The sequence below is a fragment of the Lepidochelys kempii genome, chromosome 7 (assembly GCF_965140265.1).
Source record: "Lepidochelys kempii isolate rLepKem1 chromosome 7, rLepKem1.hap2, whole genome shotgun sequence".
NCBI classification, from domain to species: domain Eukaryota; kingdom Metazoa; phylum Chordata; order Testudines; family Cheloniidae; genus Lepidochelys; species Lepidochelys kempii.
The window spans coordinates 100440664-100452076 of NC_133262.1; the positions used below are offsets into that span (position 1 = coordinate 100440664).

The 11413-nt window shown below is 40.2% G+C and overlaps 1 protein-coding gene across 3 annotated transcripts in view; it reads right to left on the reverse strand.

Moving 5' to 3' along the window:
• The window catches only part of GLRX3 (glutaredoxin 3), a 34142-nt gene extending 23236 nt beyond the window's left edge, over window positions 1-10906 (reverse strand). For 2 of the 3 annotated variants that reach the window (XM_073354033.1, XM_073354032.1), the window contains exons 1-2: window positions 10753-10906; window positions 2286-2394 (exon numbers count right to left, since the gene is read on the reverse strand). In XM_073354033.1, the coding sequence (XP_073210134.1) occupies window positions 2286-2394; window positions 10753-10817 (174 nt within the window). In that variant the 5' untranslated portion in view covers window positions 10818-10906. The remainder of the gene's footprint in view (window positions 1-2285; window positions 2395-10752) is intronic. The other variant, XM_073354035.1, reaches the window with a different exon arrangement.
• Between the last annotated feature and the right edge of the window lie 507 nt (window positions 10907-11413).

The window sequence follows — 11413 nt, forward strand, 5'->3', positions numbered from 1 at the left end:
TCAGGAAATTATGTGAAGGGAATGGAACTACAGCTTTACTTTATGAACCACAGCCTAAAGAATAAGCCATGACTGGCATTCTGCCAGGCTATCACACAGAGATTTTTGAGAATGGTTTTTAAATAAGCTCCTTTAGGTTCTACCTGCAGCTTTTGATTGAATCATAAGATTGTTTGATGCACACAACAGATCTTTACAGTATCTCCCTCACCTTATTTATCCTGTATTTGGCCAAGCAGCACCAGACTATGACCTTTAATTTTGAGTCTTCTATCCCTACTCAAACCACATAGTCAAATCTCTACACGAATTAACTGAGAAACAAAATCTGTCAATATATTTCTATTTTCTGATCTCCTGCAAATGGCTGAATTATTGTTACATGGTAGTGAACTTTTATTCCTTTTTCTTTTTGTGGCTCATTTCCTATCCACCTTGATGCTTTTGTTGCACTTTAATGAAGTTCATTTACACAACTTCTTTTATAAAATTGAATGTTACTGGTCCACCCACCAAATTTCAGACTATTTTAAGAGAACATCAGTCATATTTTAAACCTCTTGGGTTGGTTAAAATTAAGATTTATTCTGTGGTCATCTAAAAAGGTCTGGGGCACCTGGCATTGGCCACTGTCGGCAGACAGGATACTGGGTTGGATGGACTTTTGGTCAGACCTACTATGGCCATTCTTATGTTATCTTTAAAAAATTAATATAAACTTGTGTTTAAATACTGCAGCTATAATTTTTAAATCACATTTTAAAAGATTGCTCAAGATGTTAATCAAGTTTTGATTGTTATAAACAATGAATTTTAAAACTGATGATGTGACTTACAAGGCACAATTAGGAACCTACATTCCTGATTAGGTACTTAAAATTAACTTGGTAGGTTAGCTAAATTGTTATTGAATGATCTGAAGTTCTAGCTTGGCTATCCCAGAACATGTGACAAAGTTCTATGCTTTTAATTATGAACCCAAAATATTAAATTAGTACCAGTCAAAATTCAAGCTACTGAGTCAATAGACCTATTCAAATCTGTTTATAGCTTATTTTCTTTAATAGCCTCATCTTACATATTGTAGTCGGTATGTATTTACAAGACAGTTGTTGTAATTTTATTTTGCAATGTATTGTCCAATGAACCTTGCCATTAAAATAAATATTCATTAAAGATACACAGTCAAGTGACAGCTGAGACTTCAAAAAAATTTGGCCTACCATAAACTACAGCAGCACTAGAAAAGCAACAAAAACAATGTATAATATTTTGAAAATTGATGTTTTAGAATACTCTAATTAAAATAGCTTTGTAAATTAATACGATTAAAAACAGATCTATCTTTCTGCTTTACAAAAGGAAATGCCAAACTGTGAGATGAGTCATTAAAAACACACAAAACATAAAGGCTGTAAGAAATCAAATTAAAACACACACACACACAAACAGCTGGTTGTTCCATTACTCCTTGCCCTCATAATCACAAAAATGTCTCATTAACAAGAGAAAGTTGTTTTAAAATGAATGACATGCAGATCTAGTGCATTAAATTTTTTTTTCCCCACAGTGATTCTATTCCTGGGATATGCAGATGAACTCTCAAAAATATTGCATCTCATTTACTTACTGCTGTTCAACATGCCATTCTTAGAATGACAACATCACACAGACTTAAATTTATCTTTCTGCAAAGCCTATGCAGATTATCATTCACCCTTAGTAATGGCTGGAAAAACAACTAGAGTATCTAAATGAATCCAGAGGAAAATCTACTTGCCTAACCAGCAGCATCACTGAAACAAATCAAAGTTCTAGCAAATCTTAAAAGAGCAGTTTTGCTACCTTAATCTCAGATGCCTGGGATTAAAGAGATCAGGCTTTTACACAACTAATTACAGTACTTGCTTGGTGAGTCATTCTAAGTCACATCAAGTACACATACAAACTTAAAAACCTATTTACTAGATGAAGTAACATATTCTATTAAAGTGCCAATATAGTGCATTTTTAAATGCAAGAAGATGCAACTAACTTGTTATTTAAATCAGCAATACACCATGAACTTCACTCACAGTTCAATTTATGCGATTTCTGACACTGAAGTTGAACTCATTAGGATTCAAATCAGCACGAAAGCTTTGGTTTCCACCCCATAGAAGTCATCGGAGAAAAAAAATCTGTTTCTGAAGTTCATTTTATGTAGAAATGGTCCCTTCATCTTTGACTTTAGTTTGCATTACTATCTTTAAAATGGCCTTTACTATCTGGACATGAAGACTTACCTTCACAAATGTAACTTGCGAGTGTTCCTTAGCTAACTCAGCCATGACATCGTTCATTTGAATGCACTGAGGAGCCCATGGTGCCCAAAAATGGACAACTACAAGAGACCTATGACAAAACAAAAATACAGATATATGTTAATAGAAATAGATAATTTTTTTAAATAATGGAATTTTGATGAAGAATAACTGACTACAAAAAGCATGGTTAGTTATAATGGAACAATGCAATATTATATGAATTAATATACATTGAAGAATATAAAGACTATAGAAAGAGTAGTATTACTTTGGATACAGAAAAAAGGAAAATAACTGATATAAAATTAACTCTTATAGTAAATAACTAAGTTATGCACTCTAAGGTTATCACAACTCACAAGAAAAAAACACACTAAGAGAACAGAAAACATAGGGATGAAAAAAATAGCATTAAAAAGAAAAAAGTTACAAAGCCTTGCCCAATTTTTAATGTTTTTAGAAGAATGGTGGTTAGAGATGTTTGCTGAAAAACAAATATCACTGGTAAGATATGCAACATAAAAAGAAGAAAGAATAAAATCACAACAGAGTTACAAGGAGCTTGACATTTTGCTACCTAACCTGATTCTAGCAGAATGCAACATCACATACAAAGAATGAGCAACAATTGAAGCAGGCAGAAAGACCTCAATTACTCACTAGGGGGGTCACACACTTTGTTGCCTCTGTTGGCTGAGCTTATTGCACTCACCAGGGGCTCCTTCCATCCCTTCATTACCCCTACAAGCTCTGTGTGCCACCCGCCAATCCCCCTCTATTTCAGGGACTCGTTGCAACCCTCCTCCCCCAGCTCTTCCCATGCCAGGGGCTCTCTGCCCTTGCATTCGCCCATATCTCAGCATTCCTCCCCACCATTCTTATTCTCCTTTGCTCTCTCTTTCAGGATGTCAACAATCTAAAACTGTATTACAAGAATAAGCTTGTCTACAGATGGACTCTTATTCCAGAACAAGCATGTCTATACATAGAGTTTAAAGTTATCATGTTACATCCAAAAAGAGAAAATACCATCAAGTGGATTGTCAAGCCTCGCAAGCTCTGCCAAAAAGGCACTGAAGGCACTAACGATTACACTGACAAAACATTTGGGTTTAACAAATAATCTGGAAAACACACAACACACTTCATTGCTTCTATAAACCAAGTTCATTTCATCCCTCCAAGTTCATTCTCCTCCACAAACTCCCTGAGCACCACCTTCCCACTCGCCACAATTTCAGAGATTCCTTGCAATGCCCCCACACTTCCCTTCATTCCAGGGGCTCTATGTGAAAGCCTTCCCCATAAAGTCCCCTACATTTCCCCCATGCAAAGGGTCCTGTGTGCTCTCCAGGCCCTCCTCTCACCATAGCAGGCTCCCACACTTTCTGCACATGCCAGGGGCTTTGCGTGTACCCCATTCCACCCTGCCAAGGAATCTCTGTGGCTCCCCTTTCCCTCTCCCCCACACCAGGGCTCCTTTCTCCCCCCACACCAAAGGCTCTGTGTGCACACCTATTGTTACACCCCAACGGCCTCCTCTCCCCGTTCTCTGCTCTTCTTCTTTCTGCCCCCCGGCCTCTCGTATTCTGCAAAGAAAACTTCCACTCTCCACTCACACATTTTTAACCCTCCCCAAAATGCTTTAACAATGTTTGCAACAGTGTTAGCCACATTCAATGCTAATCTACCTTCCCTAAAAACTCCTTGGGGGGGGCACCCATTGGGGTGTAACACTATTCCTCCCACAGCAGGGGCCCCCAATTGGCCTTCCTCACCAGAAATTCTGTGTGCTCCCATACCAGAGTCCCCCATTCTCCGCTTCACCCATTATAAGGATTCTGAATCCCCCCAGACAAGGGGCTCTATGTACTCCCTTCCACAGGCCAGGGTCCCCAGTTCTCCACCCACATATGCCAAGGGCTCTACGTGACCTCACTTCCCTCATTAATATTTCTCTTCTTTCTGTCTGGGAGGCCAGATCTACTCTAGGAGCCCTTTATCAGTATACGTATACCACATCAGCAAAGAATTCCTAGCGCAAATGCATCTTTTATTGGCTACACTGTGCTTTTCCCAGTATAGATTATTCCTGCTGCCCTTCAGTTCTCCCCGGGGTGAAATAACCCAAGGCACGAGAATTAAGTTTAGAGGGGACAACAAATAAGAAGGAAGATGAGGGGTATGCAAAACAGCGAATGATACAAAAATGAAATCCCCACACACACACAAAGCTACCCTTTGGACTCAAAGCCACCAGACATCGGGCCCAAGAACTTGTAGGTTTTAAAAAAGTGGGCATGTACATGGATAATGAGAATATTCAGAGTTATCAGCCAGGAAGTTTAACAAAAAGGCATATAAACCCTCATGTTTCAAGACATAAACTAACTTCTAACTAATGAGAACTAGGAAGAAACTTTCTCTGTGGGCCAGTTATTCCTTAATTGTCCACAACAAGATTTCTTACACCTTCCCCAAAAACATCCAGTACAGATCACAGCCAGAGATCTGCTCCAGTATGGTTATTCTATGCTTTACTGTTAGCTTTCTTAAACTATTTTCAGCAGAATAAGTGAATAGTTAAGGAGGATTAATATAGCTGGACAGGACAACTAATCAGGAATATTAGTTCCAAATTCTTTAATGAAGGCTGTGTAATACTACCCAAGATAAAGGACTTCTCCCTTAATATGGATTTCTGAGAAATACTATTGACATCGAAGCTGAAAAACATTAAGATGTCTGTGATATATCCAAAATGCCAATGAGTTCTTAATAATACTCTGAATGTATAAAAATCAGAAGACATACCAAATATTATGCCACTGAAAGCTGTACAACAATTTATAATTTTATTTTATAATAGACAAAATACTAACTCATTAAGGAATTTTAATGATTACTATGTCGGCAGAATACATCTTATTGTTTTACATTTATATTAATACCCAATATAAAACATCATATGTGCAAATCCATACATTATGCTCAAAACTGTTCAATACTCCAACCCTAAACTGACAGTTATTATTTATATTACCATAGCGCCTATGAGCTCTAGTCATAGACCAGAACCTCAATGAGCTAGAAAAAAAAAAGACATAATGTTGTGGAATGACCCATGAGCCCACACAGGTCCCGACTGGAGTCAATGCAGCTCATGCAATTTTGGCACAAGATCAGGGCCCAAATAACGAGTATAAGTACTAAGGCTTAAAGCCAAGGAAAGGTAGTTTTCCTTTCCAACATCTGCTACTCTCAAGTGTATACAAACACTAAGAAGAGGAGAAAACCATAATCACTACTTCCATGACTTTACAGCAAAAGCATTACCAAAAAAAGATTAAAAATAGGAGTAACTTGACTTCAAGTTTCTGTGCTACCACTATATTAGTTATGGAGCAGCATACAGCACAAAGTGTTCTGATCCATTATATTATTAGAATTTGTTTTCTAGAAATTCAATTTACAATGCAGTTGTTCCAGTCTGTATTTGCAACAATAATCCTATGCTTGTTTGGACACCATAAGAAATCTCTGACACACATGTGGTGGATCTTGATCTGCTAAATTGTAAGGGAAAAATGAAGTCCTTCAATTCAGTGTGTAAAAAAATAAATAAAAATCAAAGAAAAAAAGATGTATAGAGCAATATAGCTAGATACTAAACAATGTATTAAGCCCAAAATACTATTTAATAATTTGATACACTTTCTTTCCCACTACTGAAGCACAGCAGAGAATTCATTCTTTCCTGAGCTGCCAAGCAGAATTTCCCACATGTCTAATTTAAATTACTCAGTATGGTAGGGGTACATCTTATCAGATAAGTGTCACTTTGTGAGCAGTACAGGAGTAAGAACCACATGGCTGAGTAATTCTAGCCCCTTTGAATGGAACAGTAATTATTTGACAAGATTATCCTCAACCATATTATTAATATTGCAATATTGTTTTAATTTAATGTGGACTTAATGAAAATATTGTGAAAACAGAATGCTTATTCCCCTCAAATTTTATTTTTCTGTGAATTATTTTTGTTTTAAACAAGGTTGCAATTAATCTGCCTTTCAGTGACTAAACTTTTTAGAAAAGCATAAGAGAATGGCAAGATAGAGTAACTCAAAACATTGGGGAAATCAAGTGGGTCAACTTCCTGAAAGTGCACCAGTGACTCCAGATACAAAGTGCACACTGGACTCAAGGCAGTACATATTTTGACTCTACTGTCATCCAGAGATAACCAGGAAACTTTTTTTTTTTAAATTTTAAATAACGTGTGTCCTTCATAACTTCCTTTCCCTTGCTACGGGAAAAAAAAAAGCCTGCAATGAGGGATGCTTTATGGGGATGACCTACAATATTGTTTTAATATTGGTCTTGGTTTTGTTATTTAGTCTATTTTATATCACAGCTGTTAGTTTAATAGATTCCAGATAAAAATATAGATATATACACCATGTATTGTCTACAAAATTTTTCAGGTATTCACTTAAGGCCAAATACTACAATTACAGCTTCCTCTTAAGTAAGGGAGGGGATGGGAGGGAGTTATGCTTGAGAAAGAACTGCAGAACATAAAACATATGGATTTTGTTCCCTTTATTCCAGAACTAGTACAGAAAGTGATGACGCAACGTTCTCCAAATAGGCAGTTCTAAAGGTGATGGTTCCATCTTCCATTATGATGCTATTTACATTTGTGTTTACCACTGTACTGTGCTACAATATAAAATCTTTAAATTATAAATATTCAAAGTCCCTTTCTAACACAGCACAATATTTTTTCAGCACATAGTGTCACCATTTTAAAATATCATTTAGTCAAAACTAGAATTAAGATGGAGATTTATATGACTTCTTAATTCCTGTTATATCATCATACTAATCCACCACCATTTTTCCACTCTGAAAACAAAGCTTTAATTAAAACTTTTCCAAAAACATATTATGAAGTTTGTGGTTATTCCATAATCTAACTTGTCAGTAAATATAAATATGCATACTCAAATAACCATTTAATCAGTTTCATTAGAATGTTTATCTTTTAAACCTTTTGTGAAATCAATATTTTCCAAAATGTGTTGTTTTGTTCAATCAGTAACTGTTCAAAAAGCAACTGAATTAGTAGTACAAGGCTATGTCTACACTAGAGACCTTACAGTGGCACAGGTGTACTGATGCAGCTGTGCAGTCACTCTATTACAGTGGTTCTCAAACTTTTGAATGGGTGACCCCTTTCATGCAGCAAGCCTGAGTGCGACCCCCCCTTATAAATATAAAAAAGTGTTTTTAATTTAATACTATTATAAATGCTGGAGGTGAAGTGTGGTTTGGAGTAGAGGTTGACACCTCGCAACCCCCTGAGAGGCCATGACGCCCAGTTTGAGAACCTCTGCTCTATAAGAACTGTACAGGTATTTGTTCTATAAAAAAATATTTTTTTTAGGTTAGGGAAACATTTCTATTAATCCTTAAATTTTCTCAGAATTCTGCTGTAAATTTCTCTAGCAAATTGTCTGTTCATTTAGGCTATAAGCTCCACAGAGAGGGGATCATTGGCTAAACACAAAGGAGATGTATGCTCAGTGCTGCTACGCTTAATGCCTAAGGGGGAGAAAGGGAGGGAATGGCGATGGTACCCCCATTACATCCAGTACCCCACTGCCTAGAGCACAGACCAAAACGTAGGAAACAAGTTTAATTTCCCACACCGCCTGATTTGGAGCAAGGATTTCAAGTTGGGTTTCCCATGTGAGTGCACTAACTACTGAGCTATTGGATAGAAGGTGGACACTGCTTCCTCCCTGGCTGTCTTGTATGAAAATCAAGCATGCTCTGAGCACGCCTCCCAGATTGGGCTCCACAGGTGGGGGAACACCCAGTTTTGAATCATACCAAGGCTTTGGCGAAAGCTAGATGGCATCAAGATTGAGACAGCTTTTCACATTTTCACTAGCAAAAATTTAGATGCCTAGGGAATTTAGGCATCTACAGGGCTAGGCAACAGCTGAGCAAGGGTCTAAAGATCTAAATTATGGACTCTGGTGCCTAACGGGGTAGTTCGGCACATAAGTCCTTTTGTGGATCTAGTCCCATGTTTTCTTCTATTTTGTACAGTTCCAGACACACTGCTATGCATCAATCCTACAAGCTTATTCACATGGGCTGACTTTTTTTCCACAAAGAGACAGAGGTCTGCTCATAAAAGTTATCTTCCAGGTTTGTGCTCTCGAAAAAAATCTGTTAATATAAATGTAAATATGCTGCCAGAATTGAGTTGAAAGCGTTCATTTAAAATTCAAGTTTTCACATAGCATGGAAATGGAGAAAAAACCTATTTGGGGCTGTGAGACACCAACACAGTTGTACCATTCCTGCTCACTGTGTGAATGTATACATCCCCATTTTAAGATTAATTTTAAAGATCCATTAACATAACATAGAACAACATTTCTCATGTCTTCAATCTACAAATCTCATACAACTGTACAAAAATTAGAACAGCACTAGAAAAATCAAATTTGCTCCAAAGTTTAGATTCTTTAAAAAAAACTTTTACAGAAACAAAAAAAAAAAAAGCAAACTTGAAATCAGTTGTTTTTAAACACAAGAAATCCCCTTGCAATGTCAGCAGTCCAAACATTTAGAGCCCTGCACGGATACAAAAACTGTATCAACATCCAATCCGTGATCAGCAAAAATGATCCGCAGATGTGGATGTCTGCGGATATCTGCCGATTTGCAGGGCTCTATGAACATTGCAGTGAAGTGAAACTGACTTCACTGATTTTCCTTGTCCAATCTAAGAAAGTTACAAAAAAAACCCTTCAAAAATAAAAGTGTAAACTGGATTTCTAAATTATTTCAATTTAGTAATCAAAAGGTATTATTAATGTAAGGAAATAAGGTTGAAATATGACTGGAGTTGACACTGTCCTTTAAATAGAATGCAAGCATTATGACCCTTTTACAGATGTGCAAACTAAGGGCTTATCTACACTTAAAACGCTGAAGCAGCACAACTACACCACTGCGGTACTTCAGTGAAGATGCTACCTATGCTGATGGGAGGGATTCTCCTGGTGGCATAAATAATCTAGCTCTCTGAGAGCTGTCTTCACAGAGGGTTAGGTAAATTTACCTGCTTCGCTCAGGGGTGTGGATTTTTCATATCCCTGAGCAACACATTTATACCAACCTAATTTCCTAGAGTGGGCCAAGCCTTAGGATAGGTCTACACTTAGTGCAGCTGCATCACTGTAGCGCTTCAGTGTAGATACTACCTACGCCAACAAAAGAGGTTCTCACATCAGCACAGATAATCCACCTCTCTGATAGGCATTAGCAAAGGCTATGTCTACACTAGCACTTTTGTCAATATAATTTCTGTCACTCACGAGTATGAAAAAGTCACCCCTATGAGCAACATAAATTACACCAAAAAGATGCACCACTTTGCACAGCACTATGGCAGTGGGAGATGCTTTCCTGTCAGCACAGAGCTGCTACATAGGAGACCTTACAACAGCACAACTGCATGCGTACAGCTATGCCGCTGTAAGGTCTAATGTAGACATGGCCTAGGTCAACAGAAGAATTTTTCTGTCCATCTAGTGCTGTCTACACCAGGGATTAGGACAGTAGAGCTACATCTTCAGGGGTTTTTGTCTCTCCTGCTGGTAATAGCTCACCTTAACTGATCACTCTCATTATAGTGTGCATGGTAACACCCATTGTTTCATGTTCTCCATGTATATAAAATGGTCCTATTGCATTTTCCATTGAATGCATCCGATGAAGTGGGCTGTAGCCCACGAAAGTTTATGCCCAAATAAATTGGTTAGTCTCTCAGGTGCCACAAGTACTCCTGTTCTTTTTGCGGATACAGACTAACACGGCTGCTACTCTGAAATCTTCAGGGGTGTTGATTTTTTTCAAACCCTGGAGAGATGTAGCTATACCAATGTAAATTACCAGTGTAGACCAGGCCTAAGAAGCAGAGTGGGATTAAGTGTTTTGCCCTAATTCACAAGCAGAGCCAGGAAGGGCAAACCAGGCATCCCAATGCCCAGGCCAATGCATTAGGCTGGGGTGGATGTCCCACAGGGGCAGGGCAAGGAAACGGGGGTAAGCGGGAGAGGAGGTTAGTAACCGAAGGAGGCAGGGCCGGAGGCGGAAGGAATTAACGACGCCCCCAGGGGAGAAGGCGGCAGCAGCGGGTGGTTAGTGGACCCCCCGCCGGGGGGGAGGGTTAGTGACCCCCGCGGGACCGGGCAGGCCTCACCCGCAGAAAGAACGCGCCTCCCCCAGGGAACAACACCCGCCCTCTCCTTCCCCACAGCCTGGCTCCAACTCCCCGATGACAAAGCCGCTGCCTCCCCAACGCGGGCCGGGCCCCCGGGGCCTGACGCTACCGCTCGCCGGAGCCAGCCGCACGTACTTGCCCTTCTGCTGCAGCAGCTCCCGGAAGTGCCCGGCAGAGCCCACCTCGGCCAGCGCAGCCATGGCTAGGACTAGTCTGTGGCCGGCGCTGCGGCCAGGACGGGCACGTGCAACCCGGTCGGCGGAGCGATCCGCCCTGCCTCAGAGCGAACCTTCTCTGCCTCCGCGCATGCTCGACGAGGGGGACCCCCTCCCAGCGCGCGCGCGCACGCGCACGCGCACGCACACTTCCTCCGCCCGTTCCCGTGGGGAGGAAGGCCTGGAGCCCGGTTGTCCTGGGAGGGGGCGGGGCGATCGGCCGCCGGGCCGGGGCGGGGAAGCAGCAGGGAAGAGGGCGGCGCGGGTGCGGGCTGGGGGAGGGGCAGGTCAGCGGCTGTTGAATTTTACAAAACGAAAGAGGAGGGCGCACAGGGTTTGCCCAGCGCCATCCCCCAGCCCGCGTCAGAGCTGGCCGGGGAGCTGGAGTATTGTGTCGGGTTCTGGGCGCCGCGTTTCAGGAAGGACCTGGACAAATTGGGGAAAGTCTGGAGGAGAGCAACTCAACTGACTGAAGGACTAGAAAACATGATCTCTGAGGGAAGATTTAAAAATAGGGTTTATTTAGTTTGGAGAAGACAGAAGGGACACGATACCAGTTTGCAAATATGTAAAAGGTTCTT